Source organism: Carcharhinus amblyrhynchos, unplaced genomic scaffold (assembly GCF_965287045.1).
Source record: "Carcharhinus amblyrhynchos unplaced genomic scaffold, sCarAmb.v2.hapA chromosome_295, whole genome shotgun sequence".
NCBI classification, from domain to species: Eukaryota; Metazoa; Chordata; class Chondrichthyes; order Carcharhiniformes; family Carcharhinidae; genus Carcharhinus; species Carcharhinus amblyrhynchos.
The window spans coordinates 83,736-111,326 of record NW_027650035.1 but is presented as its reverse complement, the minus strand read 5'-3'; the positions used below and the strand labels follow the sequence as shown (position 1 = coordinate 111,326).

The following is a 27,591-nucleotide window of genomic DNA, read 5'->3' as shown; positions in this document are numbered from 1 at the left end:
CAAGCAATTCCCCTCAAGATGCCTCGCTATTTCCTCCTTGATGACGGATTCTAACATTTTACCTACAACAGACTAGGGATACTTTCTAATTTATTTTGGTCTTTTCTCTTTTTCATGTGAACTGGACATAATGCTGATAGAATAGCAATTGTACTGTTGGGAAATGAAGTCAGTTGTGCATTCCAGCTCCAATTTCTGAGGTAGAAAAGCAGTATTTTTCTCAGTTTCTCCAAATGTATAGAATCCTTGTGCACACGTTATAGATTGTTGGTGGCCACATTGTGCGTTATCTCTCGTGCTGGGCTTTTTATTATTGTCTATGATTTGTTTGCAGCCAAAAGGTGCTGATCGAAAACAGAAAACAGATCGGGAAAAGATGGAAAAACGAACTCCTCAGGAGAAGGAAAAGTACCAACCTTCTTACGATACAACTATTCTCACAGAGGTAAGGCTGCAAAGGCTCTTAAGCAAATATTTGCGATCTTGCACTACGCGTCTGTCTTCGGTAAGCACATGTGATAATTTGATCTAAATGATTAAATTAGAGTGTGGGCAAAAGGAAAGAAGCCCAATTAGCTTATTGATGCTTAGTTTTGGTTTTCGTTTCAATACAAATGGGGGGGGAAATGTAGTGAAGTAATGTAGAAAATACTCCTCAAACTATTCTTAAAGTAATTTGTAGTATCCATGAACTGCAATGGGATTAATATATGTTGACATTAGTGGAGAATAGATTGGGAATGCTGTGTCATCACTAGAAGGAATCTCTACTTGCACTTTAGCTGTGCGTAATATATAATTGTACATAATTTGAAGAAGTTGTCATTGCATTCTGATTTCTAAGTTCCTAACTAACTTTTTTCCTCCCCTTGTCCAGTGTTCTCCTTGGCCAGACATCTCCTACGTTAACAATACGGCATCTCCTGGGTTTAGCAGTTCACAAGGCAGCTTCACTATTGCTGAAGGGTGGGTCTTATCATTGCTATATTGTTTTCATAATTTGCACAACTTAAAAGCTTACTGTTAATTAAAATTCTTGATCTAATTTCAGAAATGGATCACCTCATCATCAGCCTGACCCTGTTCCTGCAACCACTGATGTAAGTGGCTTTTTCCAGCATTACTCATAAATCTATCCCAATTAGTACAGCATCATGAGGATATTGTGTCTGCTGGAGCAGAGAAACTTGCAGCAGAGGAGAGGAGGGCTCTAGAGGGTCTTCTAAAGAGCAGTTGTGTTTATTCCCACAATTCTGACTTTTGGCTGAAACCCTGTAAGTTCTCTAAATTAAGTACTTGGCCATCTTCCTTTTTAAAATTCTGGGATTAGCACAGTATTGAGGAACGATCTTGACTCGGGAGATCAAGATGTAGAATTGATTTTGGTGGAGCCAAGCGATAGCAAAGGAAAGGAGTCACTGAGTGTGTTCACAGGCATCCTGATAGCTATACTAAAGGACAGAATATAAATTGAGAAATAATCGGGCTTGGAAGAAAGTTACTGCAGTAATCGTGGACAATTGTTTAATCATATCAAATTCTATCAAATTGGTCAAAGTAACCAGGAAGGTGAGTTCATGGAGTCTATTTGGAACAGTTTCTTCGAACAATACGTTCTGAATTGAAGCAGGGAACAGGCTATTTTAGGCCTGGTAATGTGTAAAAGACAGGATTAATCAATGAGCTTGAAGCATAGGATCCTCTAGGCAGGAGTGATTACAGCTTAGTAGAATTTCACATTTGGTTTGAGGATGAGACATCTGGGTTTGAAACTAGTGTCTTAAAATAACTCAGTTATTCCCTTTATTTAAGGCAAAGTTGGTTAAAGCAGCTGGATAAATAAGTTAAAAGTTAAGACAGCAGATGAGCAATGGCAAGCATTAAAGGAAATATAAATGTTAGGTTTTGAATAGTATTTATTCACAGTCAAAGATGCAAAGCATTCCATGGATAGCAGAAAATTAAGGGGGAGGATTGGTAGTGAGAGAGGAACTTGAAACAAAAATGATTAGTGGAGGAAAGGGTGCAAGTTATGCTACTGGGACTAAAGGTTGACAAGTCCTCTAAACTTGATAGCCTCCATCTTAAAGTCTTAAAAGAGGTGACTGCAGGGATATTCTGATCTTCCAAATTTCCATAGATTCTGAAAAGGACCCAGCAGTCTGGAAAATTTCAAAAGTTTTCAACAAATGTCTATTTAATAAAGAAGGGAGATCATAAAGCAGGAGCAGGCCAGTAAACTATCTGTCATTCTGAGAATGCTGGAATTTGTGAGGACATTGAGAAAGCTATCATGTAATCAAGCTGAGTCAACATGGTTTAATGAAAGAGGAATTGAGTTTGAATAGTTTCCTGGAATTCTTTGACAGTGGCCCGGTGGCTCAGTGGTTAGCACTGCTGCCTCACAGCGCCAGGACCTGGGCTCGATTCCTGGCTTGGGTCACTGTGCAGAGTCTGCACATTTTCTCCGTGTCTGCATGGGTTTCCTCTGGGTATTCCAGTTTCCTCCCACAGTCTGAAAGATGTGCTGGTTAGGTGCACTGGCCATGCTAAATTCTCCCTCAGTATACCCGAACAGGTGTCAGTGTGATGAGGAGGGAATTTCCACAGTAATTTCATTGCAGTGTTAGTGTCACAAGTAGGCTTATGTTAACAAAAACAAACTACATGTGGATAAAGGGGGAACCGTATTATGCAACATACTTGGATTTCCAAGAGGATTTCAATAAGGTGCCTATCATCATCATTGATAAAAGACTTCTAAAATTATTTTTTGTGATGCGGGTGTTACTGGCTAGATGAGCGTTTATTGCTCAGCCCTAGTTGCCCTTGAGAAGGTGGTGGTGAGCCACCGCGTTGAACTGTTGCAGTCCATGTAGGTACACCCACAGTGCAGTGAAGAAGGAGTTTGATTGTTATTGGGTATCAGTCAGTCCATGTGGTGTAGGTACACCCACAGTGCTGTTAGGGAGGGAGTTCCAGGATTGTTATTGGACATCAGTCAGTCCATGTGGTGTAGGTGCACCCACAGTGCTGTTAGGGAGGGAGTTCCAGGATTTTGACCCAGCGGCAGTGAAGAAACAGCTGATATATTTCCAAGTCAGGATGGTGAGTGGAAGTGGATAGCCAGGTGATGGTGTTCCCAGGTATCTGCTGCCCTTGTCCTAAGAGATGTAGAGGTCGTGGGTATGGAAGGTGCCGCCTAAGGAGCCTTGGTGAGTTGCTGCAGTGCATCTTGTAGATGGTGCACAGCTGTTATTGTGTGTCGGTGGTGGAGGGAATGGATGTTTGTGCGTGGGGTGCCAATCAAATGGGGCTGCTTTGTCCTGGATGGTGTTGAGCTTGTGTTGTTGGAGCTGCACTCATCCAGGCAAGTGGGGAGTATTCCCATCACACTCCTGACTTGTACTTTACAGATGGTAGACAGGCTTTGGGGTGTCAGGTGGTGCGTTGGTCACTGCAGGATTCCCTGCTCTGGTAGCCACAGTATTTATATGGCTGAGTCCAGTTCAGTTCCTGGTCAATGGTAACCCCCAGGATGTTGACAGTAGGGGATTCAGTGATAGTAAAGCCATTGAATGTCAAGGGACAATGGTTAGATTCTCTCTTGTTGGAGATGGTTGTTGCTTGACACTTGTGTGTCAAAAATGTTACTTGTCACTTGTCAGCCCAAGCCCGGATATTGTCCAGTTCTTGCTGCATTTGGACATGGACTGTTTCAGTATCTGAGGAGTCGCGAATGGTGCTGAACATTGTGCATCAGTGAATATCCCCGCTTCTGACCTTATGATGGAGGGAAGGTTGTAGATTTAAAAAAAAAAGTGGCCATGGTTGGTTCTAGGACACTGACCCTGAGGATCTCCTACAGAGATGTGCAGGAACTGAGATGATTGACCTCCAGCCACTACAATCATCTCCCTTTGTGTCGGGTATGACTTCAACGGAGAGTTTTCCCCGATTCCTGTTGATTCCAGTTTTGTTAGGGCTTCTTGATGCCACGCTCGGTCAGATGCTGCCTTGATGTCAAGGGCAGTCACTCTGACCTAATCTCTCTCGTCCATGTTTGAACCAAGGCTGTAATGAGGTCAGGAGCTGAGTGACTCTAGTGGAACCCAAACTGGGCATTGTTGAGCAGGTGCTGTTTGATAGCTCTGTCGATGACCCCTTCCATCACTTTACTGATGATTGAGAGTAGACTGGGCGGTAACTGGAGGAGGCTGAGATGGATCATCCACTTGGCACTTCTGGCTGAAGATTGCTGTGAATACTTCAGCCTTATCTTTTGCACTGATGAGCTGGGCTCCTCCATCACTGAGGGTGGGGATATTTGTGGAGCCGCCTCCTCCAGTGAGTTGTTTAATTATCCACTACCATTCATTGCTGGACGTGGCAGGACTGCAGAGTTTAAATCTGAACCATAGATTGTGGGATCGCTGAGCTCTGTCACTTGCTGCTTACGCTGTTTGGCACACAGGTAGTCCTGTGTTGTAGCTTCACCAGGTTGAAACCTCATTTTGAGGTGTGCCTGGTGCTGCTCCTGACATGCCCTCCTGCACTCTCCATTGAAGCAGGGATTGATCCCCTGGCTTGGTGGTAATGGTCGAGTGGGGGATATGCCGGAACGTGAGGTTACAGATTATGGTTGAGTACAATTCTGCTGATGGCCCACAGCACCTCATGGATGCCCAGTCTTGAGTAGTTTGATCTGTTTGAAGTCTATCCCATTTAGCACGGTGGTAGTGCCACACAACACGATGGAGGGTATTCTCAATGTGAAGATGGGACTCTGTCTCCACAAGGACTGTGCTGTGGTCACTCTTACCCATCCTGTCACTGACAGATGGCTCTGCGGCAGGCAGCTTGGTGAGGATGAGGTTAGGTATGCTTTTCCCTCTTGTTGGTTCCTCACCACCTGCCGCAGTCCCAGTTTTGCAGCGATGTCCTTTAGGATCCAGCCAGCTCGGTCAGTGGTAACATCACCGAGCCACTCTTGGTGATGGACATTGAAATTCCCCAGAGGAGTACATTCAGTGCCTCCTCCAGGCGGTGTTCATCTGCTGGGTCGGTCCTGCTGATGAGGCAGGACATATCCAGGGAGGGTAATGGTGGTGTCTGAGGCATTTAAGGAGGTCTTTCTTGGTGCTCAGCAGAAATTTATTCCGATGGTCAAAAAGGACCGTAGGAGGAGAGGTAATAAGCCGTGGATAACGAAGGAGGTGAAGGAAAGTGTTAAATTAAAAGCGGAGGTGTTTAGAGTAGCTAAGAATAGTGGGCGAGAAGAGGATTGGGAGAGGTTTAAATGTCAACAAAGATTGACAAATAAGTTGATAAAGAAGGGTAGGAGAAACTATGAAGCTGGGCTAGCGCTTAATATAAAAAAGGATAGCAAGAGTTTTATATAAAAAGGAAGAGGCTGGCTAGGGTGAACATTGGACCCTTAGAGGATGAGAAGGGGGACTTAGTGGTAGGGGATGGGGATATGGCTGAGATCTTGAATAACTTTTTTGTTTCGGTCTTCACGGAGGAGGACGTGAATAATTTGCCGGGTGTTAGAGATGGAAAGGTGGTAGGACTGGAGGGTCTCAATGACATTACTATTACTAGAGAGGCGGTGCTTGACAGACTGGAGGGACTGATTGTGGACAAGTCCCCAGGACCGGATGGAATGCATCCGAGGGTTCTGAAAGAAATGGCGGAGGTGATAGTGGATGCCTTGGTGGTTATTTTCCAGACGTCGCTGGATTCCGGGGAAGTGCCGGAAGATTGGAAAACGGCTAATGTTACGCTGTTGTTTAAGAAGGGTGCCAGGCAAAAGGCAGGGAATTATAGAACATAAGAACATAAGAAATAGGAGCAGGAGTAGGCCATCTAGCCCTTCGAGCCTGCCCCGCCATTCAGTAAGATCATGGCTGATCTGTCGCTGCTCAGTTCCACTTTCCCGCTTTCTCCCCATAACCCTTAATCCCCTCTCTTATCAAAAACCCATCAACCCGCGTCTTAAAAATATTTAGCGAGGCAGCCTCCACCACTTCAACGGGCAGAGAATTCCAGAGATTCACCACCCTTTGAGTGAAGAAGTTCCTCCTCAACTCCGTTCTAAACCGCCCCCCTTTTATCTTGAGGCTGTGCCCCCTAGTCCTACTGTCTTTTTTGAGCGGGAAGAGTCTCTCCACCTCTATCCTATCCATCCCATTCATCATCTTATACGTCTCAATGAGATCTCCCCTCATTCTTCTAAACTCTAACGAGTACAAGCCTAATCTATTCAGCCTCTCCTCATAGCTCAACCCCCTCAACTCCAGTATCAGCCTAGTAAACCTCCTCTGCACTCCCTCCAAGGCCAAAATATCTTTGCGCCGGTGCGGCGCCCAAAACTGCACACAGTACTCCAGCTGCGGCCTCACCAATGCCCTATACAGCTGCAGCAAGACCTCCCTACTTTTATATTCAATCCCCTTCGCTATGAAGGCCAGCATCCCATTTGCCTTCCTGACCACCTGCTGCACCTGCAAGCTGGGTTTTTGCGACTCATGCACAAGGACCCCGAGGTCCCTCTGCACCGTCGCCTGCTGCAGTTTTTCGCCACGTAAGTAATAGTCCTTCCTACCATTCTTCCTACCAAAGTGGACTACCTCACACTTGCCAACATTAAATTCCATTTGCCATTTCCTGGCCCATTCGCTCAGCCTATCTAGATCCTTCTGCAGACTCTCCACACCCTCCGCACAATTTGCCGTTCCCCCTATCTTGGTGTCATCAGCAAATTTCGACACCATACACTCGGTTCCCTCCTTCAGATCATCTATATAAATGGTAAAAAGCTGAGGCCCCAGCACCGACCCCTGGGGCACTCCACTAGTCACCATCCGCCAATCCGAATATTACCCGTTGACCCCCACTCTCTGCCTCCTATTTGACAACCAATCCTCTATCCACGCTAACACCCTACCCCCAACTCCATGTCCCTCGACCTTCTGCAATAACCTCTTGTGAGGTACTTTGTCAAACGCCTTCTGAAAATCTAGAAAGACCACATCCACCGGCTCTCCTCTATCCACCGCCCTAGACACATCCTCATAGAACTCCAGTAAATTTGTCAGACACGACTTCCCTTTAATGAAACCGTGCTGCGTCTGCTCTATCAAGCAATTCCCTTCAAGATGTCTCGCAATTTCCTCCTTAATGACAGATTCTAACATTTTACCCACCACAGACGTTAAACTAACCGGCCTATAATTCCCCGCCTTTTGCCTGGCACCCTTCTTAAACAACGGCGTAACATTAGCCGTTTTCCAATCATCCGGCACTTCCCCGGAATCCAGCGACGTCTGGAAAATAACCACCAAGGCATCCACTATCACCTCCACCATTTCTTTCAGAACCCTCGGATGCATTCCATCCGGTCCTGGGGACTTGTCCACAATCAGCCCCTCCAGTCTGTCGAGCACCGCCTCTCTAGTAACAGTAATGTCATTAAGACCCTCCAGTCCTACCACCTTTCCGTCGCTAACACCCGGCAAATTATTCACGTCCTCCTCCGTGAAGACAGGCCGGTTAGTTTAACGTCTGTTGTAGGTAAAATGTTAGAATCCGTCATCAAGGAGGAAATAGCGAGGCATCTTGAGGGGAATTGCTTGATAGAGCAGACGCAGCACGGTTTTGTTAAAGGGAAGTCGTGTCTGACAAATTTACTGGAGTTCTATGAGGATGTGTCTGGGGCGGTGGATAGAGGAGAGCCGGTGGATGTGGTCTTTCTTGATTTTCAGAAGGCGTTTGACAAGGTACCTCACAAGAGGTTATTGCAGAAGGTCAGGGGACATGGAGTTGGGGGTAGGGTGTTAGCGTGGATAGAGGATTGGTTGTCAAATAAGAGGCAGAGAGTGGGGGTGAATGGGTACTATTCGGATTGGCGGTTGGTGACTAGTGGAGTGCCTCAGGGGTCGGTGCTGGGGCCTCAGCTATTTATCATTTATATAGATGATCTACAGAAGGATCTAGATAGGCTGGGCGAATGGGCCAGGAAATGGCAAATGGAATTTAATGTTGGTAAGTGCGAGGTGGTCCACTTTGGTAGGAATAATGGTAGGAAGGATTATTACTTACGTGGAGAAAAACTGCAGCAGGCGACGGTGCAGAGGGACCTCGGGGTCCTTGTGCATGAGTCGCAAAAACCCAGCTTGCAGGTGCAGCAGGTGGTCAGGAAGGCGAATGGGATGCTGACCTTCATCGCGAGGGGGATTGAATATAAAAGTAGGGAGGTCTTGCTGCGGCTGTATAGGGCGTTGGTGAGGCCGCAGCTGGAGTACTGTGTGCAGTTTTGGGCGCCGTACTTACGCAAGGATATTTTAGCCTTAGAGGGAGTGCAGAGGAGGTTTACTAGGCTGATACCGGAGTTGAGGGGGTTGAGCTATGAGGAGAGGCTGAATAGATTAGGCTTGTACTCGTTAGAGTTTAGAAGAATGAGGGGAGATCTCATTGAGACGTATAAGATGATGAATGGGATGGATAGGATAGAGGTGGAGAGACTCTTCCCGCTCAGAAAGGACAGTAGGACTAGGGGGCATAGCCTCAAGATAAAGGGGGGGGCGGTTTAGAACGGAGTTGAGGAAGAATTTCTCCACTCAAAGGGTGGTGAATCTCTGGAATTCTCTGCCCGTTGAAGTGGTGGAGGCTACCTCGCTAAATATTTTTAAGAAGCGGGTTGATGGGTTTTTGATAAGAGAGGGGATTAAGGGTTATGGGGAGAGGGCGGGAAAGTGGAACTGAGTCACGACAGATCAGCCATGATCTTATTGAATGGCAGGGCAGGCTCGAAGGGCTAGATGGCCTACTCCTGCTCCTATTTCTTATGTTCTTATTATCTGTAAAGTATGATTCCATGAGTGTGACCGTCAGACTGTTGCTTGACTAGTCTGAGAGACAGCTCTCCCAAAGAGGACTCTTCAGGGTTGACAGGGTGACTTGGCCAATGCCAGTTGGTCTATCTGTCTAGTTTCATTCCTTTTTTTTGGCTTTTATAGAACTGAGTGGTTTCCTCAGGCATTCCAGAGGATGTTTAGAATAAGGATGGCATTTCTTTAAACAGAAGATTGTTCAGGTGCAGTTGAGATATGCTCCCAGGAGGGGTAAAGGAAGGACAAAAACATTCTTTGCAACCTGGATAAGAATTGAAAGAGCAAGATGAATCAGAATGGAGTGTATTTGATAGAGGGAAGTGAAAAAGCAAAGCATGGTAACAGAGTATAAGATGATGTGCGGGTTAGGTTGATTGGCCATGATAAAATTGCACCTTAGTGTCCTGAGATGTGTAGGTTAGAGGGATTAGCGGGTAAATATGTAGGGATGTGGGGTTAGGGCCTGGGTGGGTGCAGACTTGATGGGCCAAATGCCCTCTTTCTGCACTGTAGGGATTCTATGAAGAGACTGGCAGCTAAGATAAAAGGGAATCAAAATGTTATCTGCAAGTATGTAAATAGTGAAAACATGGCAAAGAGCGGAGTGGGGCCAATTGGGAGTTTAACAGGGATTTATGCATGGAGGCCAAGGGCATGGCTGATTGACAGTTGAGGCCGTCCTCATGCTGGGATCTTGGGTTCATGTCAGACTATCTGTAACCCCCACATTTGGCCTGGGCTTGCAAAATCTTACTAACTGTCCTGCCTTGAGACAATTCACACCTCTTTAGCCTCTGATTATCCCTCTCTCCACTTACTTTGTCTGCACCTGTAAAGAGTCGCATTCCAACCATTATCTTGTAATTGTGTCTTTGTCTATATATCTCATGTTTGTGAACCCATCTCTCCACTCACCTGATGAAGGAGCAGCACTCCGAAAGCTCACGTTACCAAATAAATCTGTTAGACTTTAGCCTAATGTGAGATGACTTTCTGTGCCCACCCCAGTCCAAAACTGGCATCTCCACATCTTGGATAAATGTGGATTAATAAAGGAAAGCTAGCACTTTTTGGTAAAAACAACCCCTATTTAACTTGTTTGTTTGAGGAGGTGACAGAGGGTTGATGAGAGTAATGCTGTTGATGTGGTAGACATGGAATTAGGGGAGGATAGCACCTGTACAGACCAGATGGGTTGCACTTAAACAGGCGTGATCAATTTTATTTGTGTAATTGGGGCACATTTAAATTAACTTGGTAGGGGTGTGGGAACTAGAAGCTAATATCAGAAGAATGCCAAGGTAAATAAAATACTAGGAGAGCTGGATAGCACCAGAATAAGAAAATCAATAGGTAGGGTCAGAGTAAGAGAGACAGTTTAAATCTGGGTCACTGAGCATATGTATCAACAGTAAAAAGTCTGACAACACCAGGTTTTAGTCCAACCGATTTATTTGATAGTAAACGCACAAGCTTTCGAGGTTTCCCTCTTCGTCAGGTGAATGGAGAGTTCTGGCCTCAGACAGCGCATATAAAGCACAGACAGTTTAGAGATTACTGATTAGAATGCGAATCTTTACACCTAACCTGCTGTTCAAGTCCTAAAGTGGCCGTCAATGTGAGTGGAAGGAGCACTGATCACAGGTTAAAGAGATGTGTATTGTCTCCAGACAGCACAGTGAGTGAGGTTTTGCAAACCCAGGCAAGTCACGGGGGTTACAGATCGTGTGACATGAACCCAAGATCCCTGTTGAGACCGTCCTCATGTGCGGAACTTGGCTATCAGTCCGTTACCCCCGTGACTTGCCTGGGTTTGCAAAACCTCACTCACTGTGCTGTCTGGAGACAATACACATCTCTTTAACCTGTGATCAGTGCTCCTTCCACTCACATTGTCGGCCACTTTAGGACTTGAACAGCAGGTTAGGTGTAAAGATTCGCATTCTAATCAGTAATCTCTAAACTGTCTGTGCTTTATATGCGCTGTCTGAGGCCAGAACTCTCCATTCACCTGACGAAGAGGGAAACCTCGAAAGCTTGTGCGTTTACTATCAAATAAATCGGTTGGACTAAAACCTGGTGTTGTCAGACTTTTTACTGTGTTTACCCCAGTCCAACGCCGGCATATCCACATCGTATGTATCAATGCACAGAATATGATAGTAAGATTGGTGAGTTACTGGTGCAAGTTGCCTTGTGGAAATATAGAGACTTGGCTCAAAGGGGTGGTGGGGGGAGAAGAGAGAGAGTGAATACAAGGTGTTCAGGAAAGATAAAGGAAGATAAGGGTGAGGGATGGTATTGGTTAAGAAGAGCATTGCAATGCTGGAGTAAGAGTAAGCTCTGCCATTCAATAAGGCCATGGCTGATCTGATTGCAACCTTAGCTTCACTTTCCTGCTGTCACCCCATAACCCTTGTAAATCAACCTGTCTGAATCAGCCTTGAATATATTCAATGAGCCAGCGTCCCACTGCTTGCTGGGGGAGAGAATTTCAAACACTGACAGCCCTCAGAGGAAAAAGTTCCTCTTTTTATCTCCGGTCTTAAATGGGAGACCCCTTATTTTGAAATTGTATCCCTAATTCATCCCTGGGACACGGGTGTCGCTGGCTGGCCAGCATTTATTGCCCATCCCTAGTTGCCCGAGGGCAGTTGAGAGTCAACCACAGTGCTGTGGCTCTGGAGTCACATGAAGGCCAGACCGGGTAAGGACGGCAGATTTCCTTCCCTAAAGGACATTAGTGAACCAGATGGGTTTTTCTGACAATGGTTCCATGGCCATCAGTAGATTCTTAATTCCAGATATTATTTATTAAATTCAAATTCCACCATCTGCTGTGGTGGGATTCGAACCCGGATCCTCAGAACATTAGCCGAGTTTCTGAATTAATAGTCTAGCGATAATACCACGAGGGCATCACCTGCCCTTCTAGATCACCTATGAGGAAGAAACATCCTCTCAGCATCTATCTTTCACACGCCCTCAGAATCTCACATGTTTCAATAAGATCACCTCTGATTCTTCTAAACTCTAGTGAGTACAGATTCAGTCTTTCCTTGTAAGATAAATCCTTTCGTCCCAGGAATCAGTTGAGTGAGCTGTCTCTAACCTTCCAATGCAAGTTTATTCCTTAAGTGAAAAGACTAAAATTGTACATGATCCTTTAGCATACGCGCCAGGATTCTCTGGCTTCCCTGCAGCATGTTTCTTGTGGCGGGAGGCGGCGTGCTGTTGGCTGTCAGCAGGATCTTCTGGTCCCTCTGCTGTCAATGGGATTTCCCATTGACTCCACCCCAAGCTTACCAGGAAACAGGCGGCAGGGATGCACTGTTGACAGGACTGGTGAACAGCCAGAAGATGGTGTCTATAAGTCTCATGAATGCCTGTACAGTTGAAGTAAGACATCCCTGTTTTCATATTCTTGCAATAAAGGCCAACATTCCATTTGTCTTCCTAGTCGTTTGCTGTGCGGTAAGCTCTCACTTAAAGTTACGTTCCTGCAAATTGTGACTTTGTGAGTCATGCGGACATGTTAAAGCTGGAGTTTGGTTCTGTTGGACATTTTCCACCCAGAAAAGCCAATGTACAAGTTCTATGTATCAAATGTGCAGCAAAATCAAATCATTAAATGTATGTAAAATCAAATCATTAAATATAAAGGAAGTTCTGTATGAATTCAAATTGGATACTACTCACCGGTTCCCCAGGCTCAGGAGTCAGTTGCTTCCATTCCAGTTTGAGTATAGTGAGAGCTGTCAAGTCTAATGTGAAATCTCCAGACTCTGCCAACTGTGCACAGATGTATTTGGAGGGTCAATTTAGAGAGTTGCCACTAAAGCCTCTGTTCACCGTCTTCCCGAATGAACCATGTGTTGGTGGAGATGTTTTTCTTCCTTCATGGATCGTTGAGGACACCCAATAATATTTTAGTGGAGGTGGCTTTGAGCGATTTAGCAGCTCGAAACTGGGCATGTTGGCTTGGGTAAAGACCTTGCTGTTGTATTGCCTTTCTTGTCAATGGTTTTTGGAGGATTTTTTTGAAGGCTGTGCTGGTGCACCTGCCTCACCTGCTGCAGACTTGTTCAAGGGTCAGACTTGAAGCTCAAATAAGCAGACAATTGCAAAGGCAGTCTCTTGAAAGGCATGCATTATGCACCTTTTCAGTTTTCACCCAACTGAACCTTATGACAAGGAAAGCAGTTTTCTGTGTTGCAGTAGCAAATGCCTCTCTCTCTCTCTCTCTCTCTCACTTTAAAATGGCTTCTGTGCCTCTCCTACAGCATACCTGGGCTCCAAAATGGACATCAGAGTGAAATTCATGAAATGGACCCGTCCTTCACAGAAATGAGCAGCTTGGGCTTTAACTTTTCGCTTGCAAAATAAAATGTTGGGTTGGATCTTCAGAATTGGACGCGTTTTTAAAAAAATCGATGCAAACACCTCAGATGGTATCAATGTCAGATCGACTTTAAATATTGAATGCATAATTTTCTTCCGATGTGCTGTAGTTTTCTTTATTCCTTGAGGTTTTAGTTCAGTCGAGCAGCATAGTCAGTGCAGGCTTGGAGGGCCGAAGGGCCTGTTCTTGTGCTGTACTGTTCTTTGTGCACACTGCACTATCATTGCAATGACAATTAACCAAAAATGAAAATCCAACGTAAAACAATCCTGTAGGGTAAACAACTTAAAAAGAAAATGTCGTTAACGGGGCAACTTAAGAAGAATGAGCTAACTTTTTGTGATTCATCACAGCATTCTGCAGTCTCTCTATTTAAAACATTCTACTTTTCAATTCCTCCCACTTAAGTGGACAACATCACATTTCCCCACGTTATACTCCATCTGACAATTTTAACTTTAATCACTTAGCCAGCACTCTTGTAGAATGCAAAGTCCTTTTACTGGCTCTTTGTATCTGCCTCCTGATGTAGTTTGACTACAATATGCTTGGTCCCTTTCTCCAAGTCATTAATGGAGACAAAAGCAAAATACTGTGGATGCTAGAATCTAAAACAAAAACAGAAAAATACTGGAAAACGTCAGCAGGTCTGACAGCATTTGTGGAGAGAATAGAACCAACATTTCGAGTCTAGATGTCAGAGCTGCCCTGATGAAGGATTATCTAAACTTGACGTTGGCTCCATTCTCTCTCCACGGATATTGTCACACCTGCTGAGATTTTCCATTAACATCAATAGTTGAGGCCCCAACACTAATCTCTGTGACGCTGTGAGCTGGTTCACTAGCACAATAAAGATTCATTTACCCTGTTCTGTTTTCTATTAGTTACAGTACGAAGTCTCTCAACACCAGGTTAAAGTCCAAAAAGTTTATTTGGTAGCAAAAGCCACTAGCTTTCGGAGTGCTACTCCTTCATCAGGTGAGTGGGCAGCGCCCCAAAATCTAGTAGTTTTGCTACCAAATAAACCTGTTGGACTTTAACCTGGTGTTGTGAGACTTCTATTAGTTAACCAGTCCTCTATCCACGCTGATATGTTACCTCCAACACAAGCCTTTGTCTGAAATAGTAACTTTTGTGTGCCATCTTATCAAATGCCTTTTGGAAACCCAAATGCACTGCATCTACTAGTTCCCCTTGATCCACCCTGCTTCTCGTATTCTCAAAGAATTCTAATCGATCAAACAGGATTTCCCTTTCCCAAAGGCAAGCTGACTCTGTCTGATTCTCCAACTATCTTCCTGCTACTTCCTTAATAATGGGTTTCAGCATTGTCCTCATGGCAGTTGTTAGGCTAATTGGCCTGTTTCCGTCTTTCTCCTTTCTTGATTGGAAGTATTGGTTTGAGGTTTCCAATCACTGCGTGCTTTCCAAAATCTAGGGTGTTTTGGGAGATTATAACCAATGCATCCACTATCTGCAACTCCTACTTCTAAGACCCTAGAATACAGGTCATCAGGTCCAGAGGGCTTGTCGGCCTTTAGTTCCGTTAGTATTCTTTGTATTTATTTTTCTCCAGTGATGATGATTGTTTTTCTACTACATTCGGGGTGTTTTTTGTCGTCTACAATTAAGACGCACACAATAATTGTTAAGTCTCTACCTTGTTTCCTATCATTAATTCCCCAGTCTTGCCTTCTAAGAGGCCAATGTTTGCTTCAGCTCCTCTCTCCCTTTTTGTGGGAGCTCTTGCTGTCTGTATTTTAGTTTTTGCTACTTTGCTCTCCTAATTTTATAGTCCTTCTTTGCTGGTTTATAAAATGCTTCAATCTTCTGACTTATTACTTACTGATCTTTACAGCATTGTGCATCCTTCTTAATTTGTTACTATCCTTCCCTTCATTAGCCAACCATGAATGGTGCATCCTTCTCTCTTTAATGTATGTTTGAAAATATTGAAACATCTCTAAATGTCTGTCACTGCTCATCTACTGTTTTAACTTTTAACCTATTTTCCCTGTCCACTTTAACCAGCTCTGGCTTTGTACCTTATCAACTCTGGCTTACCTGCAGCTCTTGATCCACAGCAAGGAGGCTGAATCGAGGTGCACAAGATTATGCAGGGCATGGACATAGTAGATATGGAAGAAATGAGTTTCAAACCCAGATTTCTTACCCTCAAACTGAATGTGAAAGTCATCATGTTGTTATCACTCTTGCCTCAATGATCCTTTATTACACGATCATGTCACCATCAGCTCTAGAATAGCCTTGTTCTTGGTTGTTTCCAGACATATTGTTCTCAGAAGCTGTCCTGAATAAACTCCCCTTTAAGGCTTTGCCAGGTTGATTTGTCTAATCTCTATGAAAATTAAAATTGCCCTGATTATTGTAGTATCTTTCTCACAAGCCCCATTATTTATTCACGTGTACTCTGTCCTCCAGTGTCCCTGCAGTTAGGCAGCCTATAGACTACTCCCACCAGTAACTTCTTTCACTTGCTATTTCTTACCTCCACAGATTGTACATGTTGATCTTCCAAGCCAAGACCATTGCTCTCGCTGGACGGATCTCACCCTTTATTAACAGCTGCCCCATCTCATTTCTCTTTTCTTCTAACCCTTCCTAAATTTACAATGTAGCTAAGTATTCACTTCCCAGGCTGAGTCTCTCTGCTGCCATGTCTCTAATGGCTGCCATGTCAGATCCATTTATTTCTATTTGTGCTGTAAATTCATCCATGTTATTATTGAAGGCTACATGCATTCAGTTAGAGTTTTAGTTCTCTCTTCCTACCATGTTTCCCTGTCACCAGCTTATTTGCTGCTATATGCTTATGTTGGTGTACTTTGTCCTTTCCTGACACACCCTGTTATCACTCCCCATTTCGCTATTGCCTTGTCCTTTGTATAAATCTCCCCATGTAGGAATCTTCCTGTTCTCCCAAACTCCTTACTTTAAAGCCATCTGGGGACTGGCAAGGTGAAATGGTGACATGAGAAAATTCTGCAGCTAGTGGTTGGGATCTGGAACACCGTGCCTGAGAATATGATGGAAGCGCATTTAATTTTGCCTTTCAAAATGGAATGGGGCAGTTATCTGATGAGAAAATATTCACAATCCTAGAATGAAAAGCCTGGGAATTACATCGAGATGAGTTGCTCTCATATACAACAGGGACAGGAGGGCTGAATAGTCACCTCCTGTGCTTCGATTCCTTGTTCTATAGAATAGAATCATACAGTGCAGAAGAGGCCATTTGGCCAATCGAGCCTGCACTGACAGGGTGAAACACCTGACCTCCTCCCACCTAATCCCATCTGCCAGCACTTGGCCCATAGCCTTGAATGTTATGATGTGCCACGTGTGCATCCAGATACTTTTTAAAAGGCCGTGAGGCAACCTGCCTCCACCATCCTCCCAGGCAGCGCATTGCAGATCGTCACCACTCTCTGGGTTAAAAAGGTTTTTCCTCACATTCCCTCCTAAAACCCCCCACCCCTCACCTTGAACCTATGTCCCCTCATGACTGACCTTTCAACTCCATATCCACTCTGTCCATGCCCTGCGTAATCTTGTGCGCCTCGATTCAGCCTCGTTGCTGTGGTTCTAGAGCTGCAGGTAAGCCAGACTGGATAAGGGCTATACATGTCGGCCTTAAAGGGAGACTAGTGAACGACAATCTTGTTCATGAATGCTATTATAGATGCTTGTCTTTTTATTCCAGGCTTATTTATTTAACCAAATTTAAATTCTCCAGCTGTTGTGATAGATTTTGGGCTATCTTTTTGTTCTTTCATGAGTGTGGCTAGCCAGGCCAACGTTAGTTGCCTAATGCCAGTCTAAGTCAAGATGATGAGTGTTCCCAGGTATCCGCTGCCCTTGTCTTTCTAGATGGTAGTGGTTGTGGGTTTGGAAGGTGCTGCCTAAGGAGCCTTGGTGAGTTCCTGCAGTGCATCTTGTAGATGGTACACACTGCTGCCACTGTTCGTCAGTGGTGGAGGGAATGGATGTTAGTCGATGTGGCAATCGAGCAGTTGCTTTGTTCTGGATGGTGTTGAGTTTCTTGTGTTGTTGGAGATGCACCCATCCAAGAGAGTGTTCCATCACATTCCTGACTTGTACCTTGTAGATGGTTTATCAGGATCTGGGGAGTCAGGAGGTGAGTTACTCACTGCAGGATTCCCAGCTTCTGGCTTGCTCCAGTAGCCACATGATTTATATGGCTGGGTCTAGTTGAGTTTCTGGTCAATGGTAACCCCCGGGATGTTAACAGTGGGGGAGTCGGTGATGATAACACCATTGAATGTCAAGGGGTGATGGTTAGATTCTCTCTTATTGGAGATGGTCATTGCCTGGCACTTGTGTGGTGTGAATGTTATTTGCCACTTATCAGCTTGGGCTGACAAGTGGCAAATAACACCATGCCACACGAGTGCCAGGTATATGGGCCAAATGCAGGCAAATGGGGTTAGATGGGCATTTTGGTTGGCATGGATTAGTTTGGGCTGTCTCCGTGCTGCAGATTCTATGATTCATTGCAAGAGGTTTTGTGTATAGGAGCAAGGCTGTTATACTACAGCTGTACAAGGTCCAACTGAGACCACATCTGGAGTATCACATATGGTCTCCTTCGGAAAGGAAATATTTGCCATTGAGGGAGTGCAGCAAATGTTCACCAGATTGATTCCTGGGATGGTGGAATTGTCATATGAGGAGAGATTGGGACAAATAGGCCTGTATTCACAGGAATTTGGAAGAATGAGAGGGGATCTAATTGAAATTTATAAAATTCTAACAGGGCTCAAGAGTCTGGAAGCAGGGAGTTTGTTTTCTCTGGATGGGGGAAGTTTAGAACAAGGGGACATAGTCTCAGGATACAGGATACACCATTGAAGATGGAGATGAGAAATTTCTTCACTCAGGGCGGCAAACCTGTGGAGTTCTCTACCACAGAAGGCTGTGGAGGTCATGTCACTGTGTTCAAGAAGGAGATCGATGGATTTCTAAACATTGAAGGCATCAGGATATATGGGGAAACAATGAGAGTTGAAGGTTGAGATGAAGGATCAGCCATTATCGCAAATGGCACAGAAAGCTCAATGGGCCAAATGGCCTACTATTTTTGATGCGAGACTCCAACCATTGGACTCTAATTGGCTTCAGTTTTTCTGGGCCTCCTTGATGCCACCCTCAGTCAAATGCTGGCTTGACGTCATCTCGCCTCTTGAGTCCTGCTGTTTGGCGAAGGCTGTTATGAAGTCGGGTGCTAAGTGGCCCTATTGGAACCAAAATTGAGCATCGGTGAGCAGATTATTGCGAAGCAAGTTGATAGCACTGTTGATAACATCTTTCGTTGCTTGCCTGGTGATCTAGAATAGACACACAATTGGCTGGGTTAGATTTGTGCTGCTTTTTGTGTACAGGACATACCTGGGCAATTTTCCACATTGTTGGGTAGATGCCAGTGTTGTAACTGTACTGGAAGAGCTTGGCTAGGGGAGTGACAGGTTCTGGAGCACAAGTCTTCAGTACTATTGCTGGAATGTTATCAGGGCTCATTGCCTTTGCTGTATCCAGTGTCTTCAGCCATTTCTTGATATCACATGGAGTAGATCGAATTGTCTGAAAACTGATACCCATGACCCTGGGGACCTCCGGAGGAGGCCGAGATGGATCATCCACTTGACACTTCTGGCTAAAGATTGCTACGCATGCTTCAGCCTTATCTTTTGTATTGATTTGCTGCGCTCCTCCATCATTGAGGATGGGGATATTTTTCCCCATAGTCCTTTACCTCCAATCAACTTTACAATCTCTGTCTTTAATCACTGAACTAAATTAAGTCAACCACATTATGAAAAGGAAGGACAGGAAAGAAAGGCAGGATTCAGGAACCATGGATGACCAGGGGAATTGAGTCTAGTCAAAAAGAAAAAGGATGCATACATGAGGTCTAGGCAATTAAAAACAGCTAAAGCTTTTGAAGAATACACAGAAAGTAGAAAAAAACCTCAAACAGGGAGTTAGGAGGGCAAGAAGGGGTCACAAAATGTCCTTGATACACAGCAGAAAGGAGAATCCCAAGGCATTTTATACATATATTAGGAACAAGAAGGTAGCTAGAGTACAAGTTTTTCCACTTGGGACAAAGGAGGGAAACTATGTGTAGAACAAAAAGGAGTGGGTGAGATCCTTAATGAGTACTTCACATTGGTGTTCACAAAGGAGAGGGATATGTCGATTGATGATGCCTTGGAGGGGTGTGTGAACCCTTTAGAACAAGTCGTCATTACAATGGAGGAAGTGTTAGGCAAATTAAAAACTGTTAAGGTAGACAGTTCCTCAGGGCCAGATGGCATCTATCCCAGATTGAGGGAGACCAGATGAAATTGTTGGGCCTGTAATAGAATCCTTTGTTTCTTTGTTGGCCAATCCTCTGGGACCTCACCAGTGGCCAATGTTGTCCCATTACTTAAGAAGGGTAGCAGGGATAACCTGGATAATTACAGGCCAGTGAGCTTAATGTCAGTGATAATGAAACTGTTGGAGAAGATTCTTAGGAATGGGATCTATACACATTTGGAACCGAATGGTCTTAGAAAATAGAACATTACAGCGCAGAACAGGCCCTTTGGCCCACGATGTTGCGCCGACCAGTTAAAAAAACAATGACCCACTAACCTAAACCAATCCCTTTTCGTCCGTAAACCTATCCACGGACCTCTTAAACGCCCCCAAACTAGGCACATTTACAACCGCAGCAGGCAGGGCATTCCAATCCCTCACCACCCTCTGGGTAAAAGAACCTACCCCTGACATCAGTCCTATAACTACCCCCCCTTAATTTAAAGCCATGCCCCCTCGTGCTAGCTTTCTCCATCCGAGGAAAAAGGCTATCACTGTCCACCCTATCTAAACCTCTAATCATCTTATATGTTTCAATAAGATCCCCTCTTAGCCTCCTTCTTTCCAGCGAAAACAACCCCAAATCCCTCAGTCTCTCCTCATAGGACCTCCCCTCCATACCAGGCAACATCCTGGTAAACCTCCTCTGCACCCTCTCCAAAGCCTCCACATCCTTCTTGTAATGTGGGGACCAGAACTGCACACAGTACTCCAAGTGCGGACGCACCAGAGTTGTGTACAGTTGCAACATGACACTGCGACTCCTAAATTCAATCCCCCTACCAATAAACGCCAAGACACCATATGCCTTCTTAACAACCCTATCTACTTGATTCCCAACTTTCAGGGATCTATGTACACATACACCTAGATCCCTCTGTTCATCCACACTATTCAAAGTCCTCCCGTTAGCCCTATACTCAACGCATCTGTTATTCCTACCAAAGTGAATTACCTCACACTTCTCCGCATTAAACTCCATCCGCCACCTCTCGGCCGAGCTCTGCAACCTGTCCAAGTCTTCCTGCAAACTATGACACCCTTCCTCACAATCTACCACACCTCCGACTTTGGTGTCATCAGCAAATTTACTAATCCACCCAACTATACCCTCATCCAGATCATTAATAAAAATTACAAACAGCAGTGGCCCCAAAACAGATCCCTGAGGCACACCACTCGTAACCGAACTCCATGACGAATATTTACCATCAACCACCACCCTCTGTCTCCTATCTGCTAGCCAATTCCTGATCCAATTTCCTAGATTACCCTCAATCCCATACATCTGCATTTTCTGCAGAAGCCTACCATGGTGAACCTTATCAAACGCCTTACTAAAATCCATATATACCACGTCAACTGCCTTACCCCCATCCAGCTCTTTGGTCACTTTTTCAAAAAACTCAATAAGGTTAGGAAGGCACGACCTACCCGCTACAAAACCATGCTGACTATCTCCAATCAATTCATTACTCTCCAAATAACTATAAATCCTATCCCTAATAATTTTTTCTAAAACCTTGCCCACAACAGAAGTGAGACTCACCGGTCTATAATTCCCAGGGAAGTCTCTGTTCCCCTTCTTAAACAATGGGACAACATTCGCTAACCTCCAATCTTCCGGTACTATACCAGAGGCCAACGACGACCTGAAGATCAGAGCCAGAGGCTCTGCAATCACTTCTCTTGCCTCCCAGAGAATCCTAGGGTAAATCCCAACCGGACCAGGGGACTTATCTATTTTCAATCCCTCAAGAATATCCAGCACATCCTCCTTATCAACTGTAATGTTGTCTATTCTACTCCCCTGCAACCCAGTGTCCTCCTCAGCTATATTCTTGTCCCCCTGCGTGATTGTTAGTGATATGTTGCATGGTTTTGTACGTGGGTGGTCAGGTCTCACGAATTTAATTGTTTTTTTTTGAGGACGTGACAAAAATAATTGACGAGGGAAGGGCTGTGGATGTTGTCTACATGGACTTGAGTAAGGCATTTGACAAGGTCCCTCATAGCAGGCTGGTGCAAAAGATTAAATCTCACAGCATCAGGGGTGAACTAGCTGGATGGATTCAGAACTGGCTTGGCCATAGAAAGACCGTAAGCAGTCTCACAATACCAGGTTAAAGTCCAACAGGTTTATTTGATAGTAAACGCCACAAGCTTTTGGAACACGCTGTTCCTTCGTCAGGTGAGTGGAGAGTTCTGTTCAGAAACAGGGCATTGGCCATAGAAAACAGAGGGTAGCGGTGGAGGGGTCTTTTTCTGAATGGAGGTCTGTAACTAGTGGTGTTCCACAGGGATCAGTGCTGGGACTGCTGCTGTTTGTAAATGATTTGGAAGAAAATGTAGCTGGTTTGATTAGCGAGTTTGCGGATGATACTAAGATTGGCGGAGCTGGGGATAGTGATGAAGATTGTCAGAGAATACAGCAGGATATAGGCTGGAAAATTGGGTGGAGAAATGACAGATGGAATTTGATCCGGATAAGTGCAAGGTGATGCATTTTGGTAGATCCAATTCGGGGGGAAGCTATAAAATAAATTGTAGAACCATCAGGAGCACAGGCGCACAGAAATCTGGGAGTACAGACCCACAGATCCTTAAAAGTGACAGCACAGGTGGAAAAGGTGGTGAAGAAAGCATACAGCATGCTCGTCTTCATTGGACGGGGCATCGTGTATAAAAATTGGCAAATTATGTTACAGTTGAATAAAGCGTTGGTGAGGCCACATTTGGAATATTGTGTCCAATTCTGGTCACCACACTACCAGAAGGATATGGAGGCTTTGGAGAGAGTACAGAAAAGGTTTACCAGGGTGTTGTCTTGTAAAGAGGGTATTAGCTATGGAAGAGATTGAATAAACTGGGATTGTTCTCTGGGATTGGAGGCTGAGGGGGCGACCTGACAGAAGTTTATAAAATTATGAGGGGCATGGATAGGGTGAACAGTTGGAAGCTTTTTCCCAGGGCAAAAATGACAATTACAGGGGACACAGTTCAAGATAAGGGGGGGGGGGAAGGTTCATAGAACATAGAAAAACTACAGCACAAACAGGCCCTTTGGCTCACCAGTTGCACCGAACATATCCCTACCTACTAGGCTTATCTATAACCCTCTATCTTGCTAAGTCCCATGTACTTATCCAAAAGTCTCTTAAAAGACCCTATCGAATCCGCCTCCTCCACCACCGCTGGCAGCTGATTCCACGCATCCACCACTCTGAGTGAAAAGCTTACCCCTGATGTCTCCTTGGTACCTACTCCCCAGCACCTTAAACCTGTGTCCTCTTGTGGCAGCCATTTCAGCCCTGGGAAAAAGCCTCCAAGAATCCACTCGATCAATACCTCTCAACATCTTAAACACCTCTATCAGGTCCCCTCTCATCCTTTGTCTCTCTAAGGAGAAAAGACCGTGTTCTCTCAATCTATCCTCATGAGGCATGTCACCTGATCCGGGCAATATCCTTGTGAATCTTCTCTGCACCCCCTCTATGGCTTTCACATCCTTCCTGTAATGAGGTGACCAAAACTGAGCACAGTACTCCAAGTGGGGTCTGACCAGGGTCTTATACAGCTGCAGCGTTATCTCCCGACTCCTAAACTCATTCCTCGATTGATGAAGGCCAGTACACCATACGCCTTCTTAACTACATCCTCTACCTGCAAACCTGGACCCCAAGATCCTTCTGATCTTCCACACTGCTAAGAGTCTTACCCTTAATATTATATTCCATCATCCCATTTGACCTGCCAAAATGAACCACCACACTTATCTGGGTTGAAGTCCATCTGCCACTTCTCCGTCCAGTCTTGCATCCTAGCTATGTCTCGTTGTAATTTCTGACATCCCTCCAAACTATCCAGAACACCTCCAACGTTTGTGTCATTGGCAAACTTGCTAACCCATCCCTCCACTTCCTCATCCAGGTCATTTATAAAAATCACAGAGCAAGGGTCCCAGAACAGATCCCTGGGGCACTCCACTGGTGACCAACCTCCATGCAGAAAAAGACCCATCCACAACCACTCTTTGCCTTCTGTGGGCAAGCCAGTTCTGGATCCACAAGGCAGCAGCCCCCTGGATCCCATGCCCCCTCATTTCCTCAATAAGCCTTGCATGGGGGACCTTATCGAACACCTTGCTGAAATCCATATAAACCACATCTTCTGTTCAGTGGAGATGTGCGGGGGATCTTTTTTACACAGGGTGGTGGGAGCCTGGAATGCACTGCCAAGTGCGGTGGTTGAGGTAGATACATTAGCAACATTTAAGACTTGATAGGCATAGGAAGAACAGGGAATAGAGGGATATAAGCGATTGGTTTAGATAGATAAACATGATTGGTGCAGGCTTGGAGGGCTGAAGGGCCTGTTCCTGTGCTGTACTGTTCTTTGTTCTCAGAAGTAGATTCAATGCTTTTCGTTCCTTTTTTTGGGTTAGAGATATTTTATTGATCAAGAAAATTCTCTCCTTGCTGCACAACTTCTAAAAGTTGATGACAAATTTGCTCATCTATCTATCTCATTCATGAAGTTCTATTTGAAAACCACCCCAACAAAGTTCCTCCTCTTGTTCCTCAACTCAAGGCAGATTTAATTCTGGAACCATCTGTAAATCCTTTCTGTTTAGAACGGGATCAAAATCTTTAATACTGCTATGTTCCTTCATCTCTTTCTTATTTCTGGATATTTGGTAACTAGCAATATTAAACTTGTGCCATGAGCAGATCTATCATTTATGATCTCTCTCCTCACTCTTGCTGTTTCCTCAATCTGCTTGTTGCAATATTTGGAAATTTTGTCATTTTATGCTTTTTTACCCTGACCCCTCCTTTTGACCTAGTTTCGTTCTGCTATTTTCTGGTTCCTCTTCCGCCTGCCAAACTATTTTCAACCCTACTAGTTAACCTCTCAGCGGGAACAATGCAATCTGTACACTTCCCCCAGACCAGTCTTAAACCATCCCTCCTGATGACGCATTTACCTGTACTATCATTCTGTTTTGATACTCACTGGCACATTGGGAGTAATCCAGCGATTGCTGACTATTTTTGAAGTCTTGTTTTTTAAATCTTTTTCCTAGCTTTTCACTGTTTGCCTGAAAGACTTTTCTCCTGATACCATTGGTTTAAAAATGGGCTAGGATTTCAATCTGTTTGTTGATATCCATTACCCTGGTATCAGAGAGGCATTTGGGAATCGTCTGTGGTTGAAGAAACTTCTGTCTGTGCCTCTAAGATTTAGTCATTTTGTGTTCCATATTGTGATGCATTGCTATCCAAATGATTTCAGTTTTAGAGGGTAAACTCTTCCAAATTGATGAGGAGACAGTTTGAAATGTACCCAGTTGTAACTCTCCTAACCTTGTTGCTCTAGAGAGCAGTTGGAAATTTTGGGTACTGGACATTTAATACCCACTTTACCAAAGTCATCGACCTCCTGATTTATTTAGCTTGTTTGTCTATTTCTTTCTCTTCTTGCCATCTGTCCAAATGACGAATAAATAGTCTGTCTAGACACTGTCTTTTGTTTGTATCATTATGGCGGAGCTTAAGTGCGATGCTATTTTTGAAATTGCGTTGTCGCCTGGCCAATAATAGCTGGATCAAAATCTCCAGTTAACCCTTGAGACAGGTGCCTGTTTCTAATTGACTTAGGTTTACGATGGATATAGCTGATTGGAGATCAAATCAACACATTAACAACACAAATGATCTATTTTTAAAATAGATCAGTTTATAGTTTGTCTTCCAGTTGCATCAAAGAACATGCTTTACTCTGGTGATTTCAGTGTGTTGTATCAAGTTTGGTACTCGATTCCGTTTTATTTATACATGTGTGTACGTAAGATAGTTTCATGTTTAATAGGTCTTCAGATGTTAGAGTTCTTTTCAAGTGAGAAAGAGAAGAGGAGATGTGCAGCAGGCTTAGCCTATTCCTGAATTGTCTGGTGCAGAATATGGCTGCAGATTAACCTTTCATCTTTGGCAGAACTTGTTCCTGTTGAATAAGAAAATTACAGCACAGGAACAGGCTCTTCAGCCCTCCAAGCCTGCACCGACCATGCTGCCCAACTGAATTAAAACCCCCTACACTTCCAGGGACCGTATCCCTCTATTGCCATCCTATTCATGTATTTATCCAGATGCCCCTTAAATGTCACTATCGTATCTGCTTCTTCTACCTCCCCCGGCAGCAAGTTCCAGGCACCCATGACCCTTTGTGTAAAGAAAAATGTCATACCTCTCCTTTAAACCTTGCCCCTCATACCTTAAACCTATGCCCCTTAGTAATTGACTCTTTCACCCTGGGAAAAAGCTTCTGACTATCCACTCTGTCCATGACCCTCATAATCTTGTAGACTTCTATCAGGTCGCCCCTCAACTTCTGATGTTCCAGTGAGAAAAAACCAAGTTTCTCCAACCTCTCCTCATAGCTAATGCTCTCCATACCAGGCAACATCCAGGTAAATCTTTTCTGTACCCTCTCCAAAGCCTCCACATCCTTCTGGTAGTGTGGCGACCAGAATTGAACACTGTATCCCAAGTGCGGCCTACCTAAGGTTCTGTAAAGCTACAACATGACTTGTCAATTTTGAAACTGTGTCCTGGCTGTTGAAGGCAAGCATGCCTTCTTGACTACCTTCTCCACCTGTGTAGCCACTTTCAGTGACCTGTACGCCCAGATCCCTCTGCCTATCAATACTCTTAAGGGTTTTGCCATTTACTATATATTTCCCATCTGTATTAGACCTTCCAAAATGCATTACCTCACATTTTCCGGATTGAACTCCATCTGCCATCTCTCCGCCCAAGTCTCCAACCGATCTATAGCCTGCTGTATCCTCTGGTCCTCATCACTATCCACAATTCGGCCAACCTTTGTGTCGTCCGCAAACTTAGTAATCAAACCAGTTACATTTTCCTCCAAATGATTTATATATATCGAACAGCAAAGGTCAGTAGAGACACAAAGTGAACACTTGGAAATGTTATCCCTGTCCCAAACATTTTACAAGGATTTCAGATGGGAGTCTTTTCTTTAATAGGGGATTATAATAGAGGAATCCAAAATGATCTTGAAAATTACAGTAAGATAATTCAGTACGGGTTCTTGAGGAAATACCAGGTGACTGACAGTTAACTGCCAAGAATTGGTTAAAATTTAAACCAAGCGGTTTAACCTTAATTGGTCATGCCATTATCCTGAGGAATGAGTCAGTGAATGGCAGTAACTTATTTTGTTTAGCTGAAACAAATGCAATGTGTGTCCATGTTCTTTCTGTCTGCAAAGAACAGGGCCATGCTTCCAGTCTACACCAAAGCACCACACTGTGAACCTCTACCAATCAGAGTCTACTTACTAAGCAGTCAACACTCTTCTCATACAGTATAAATTGTTCTTTTTCTTACATTGGGATTCTTGCAGTGTCCCGTTGAGTGCAAGACATAAAGCTTCAACTTGTGTCCTTTTCTTCCAGCAGTACTTAAATATGGTGTAGAGGTGAAGATTAGCATTTTAAAATCTCTGCTAGAGTCTTTGACTACTGACTCTTAAGATAAAGTGCTGAGACAAATTCTCAGCTTTACTCTTCTAAGTCAATAGATTGTGGGTTTAAGCCTCACTTGAGGACGAGTGAATAATCTAGGCTGATTGTCCAGGGCAGTACTAAGAGAGGGGTCCAACATATGTCAGATATGTGTTAAACTGCACTCTTGTCTACCTGTGAATGGATTTAAAAAGCCTTCAGTATTGTTCGAAGAAGAACCTGAGGTTTTCCTGGTTATTCTTTCATTTGTGACCTATGCGCAAAATAGCCGCAACCTTCAATTAGAGAATGGCTGTGCTTCATTGTATGTAAAGCACTGAGATGTAATAAGGTTC

The 27,591-nt window shown here is 44.4% G+C and overlaps 1 protein-coding gene across 1 annotated transcript in view; it reads left to right on the top strand.

Moving 5' to 3' along the window:
* Nucleotides 1-27,591, top strand: part of tfcp2 (transcription factor CP2) — a 105,557-nt gene that overhangs the window by 49,724 nt on the left and 28,242 nt on the right. The window contains exons 7-9 of the mRNA XM_080183469.1: nt 335-445; nt 878-966; nt 1,052-1,100. Of these exons, the coding sequence (XP_080039595.1) occupies nt 335-445; nt 878-966; nt 1,052-1,100 (249 nt within the window). The remainder of the gene's footprint in view (nt 1-334; nt 446-877; nt 967-1,051; nt 1,101-27,591) is intronic.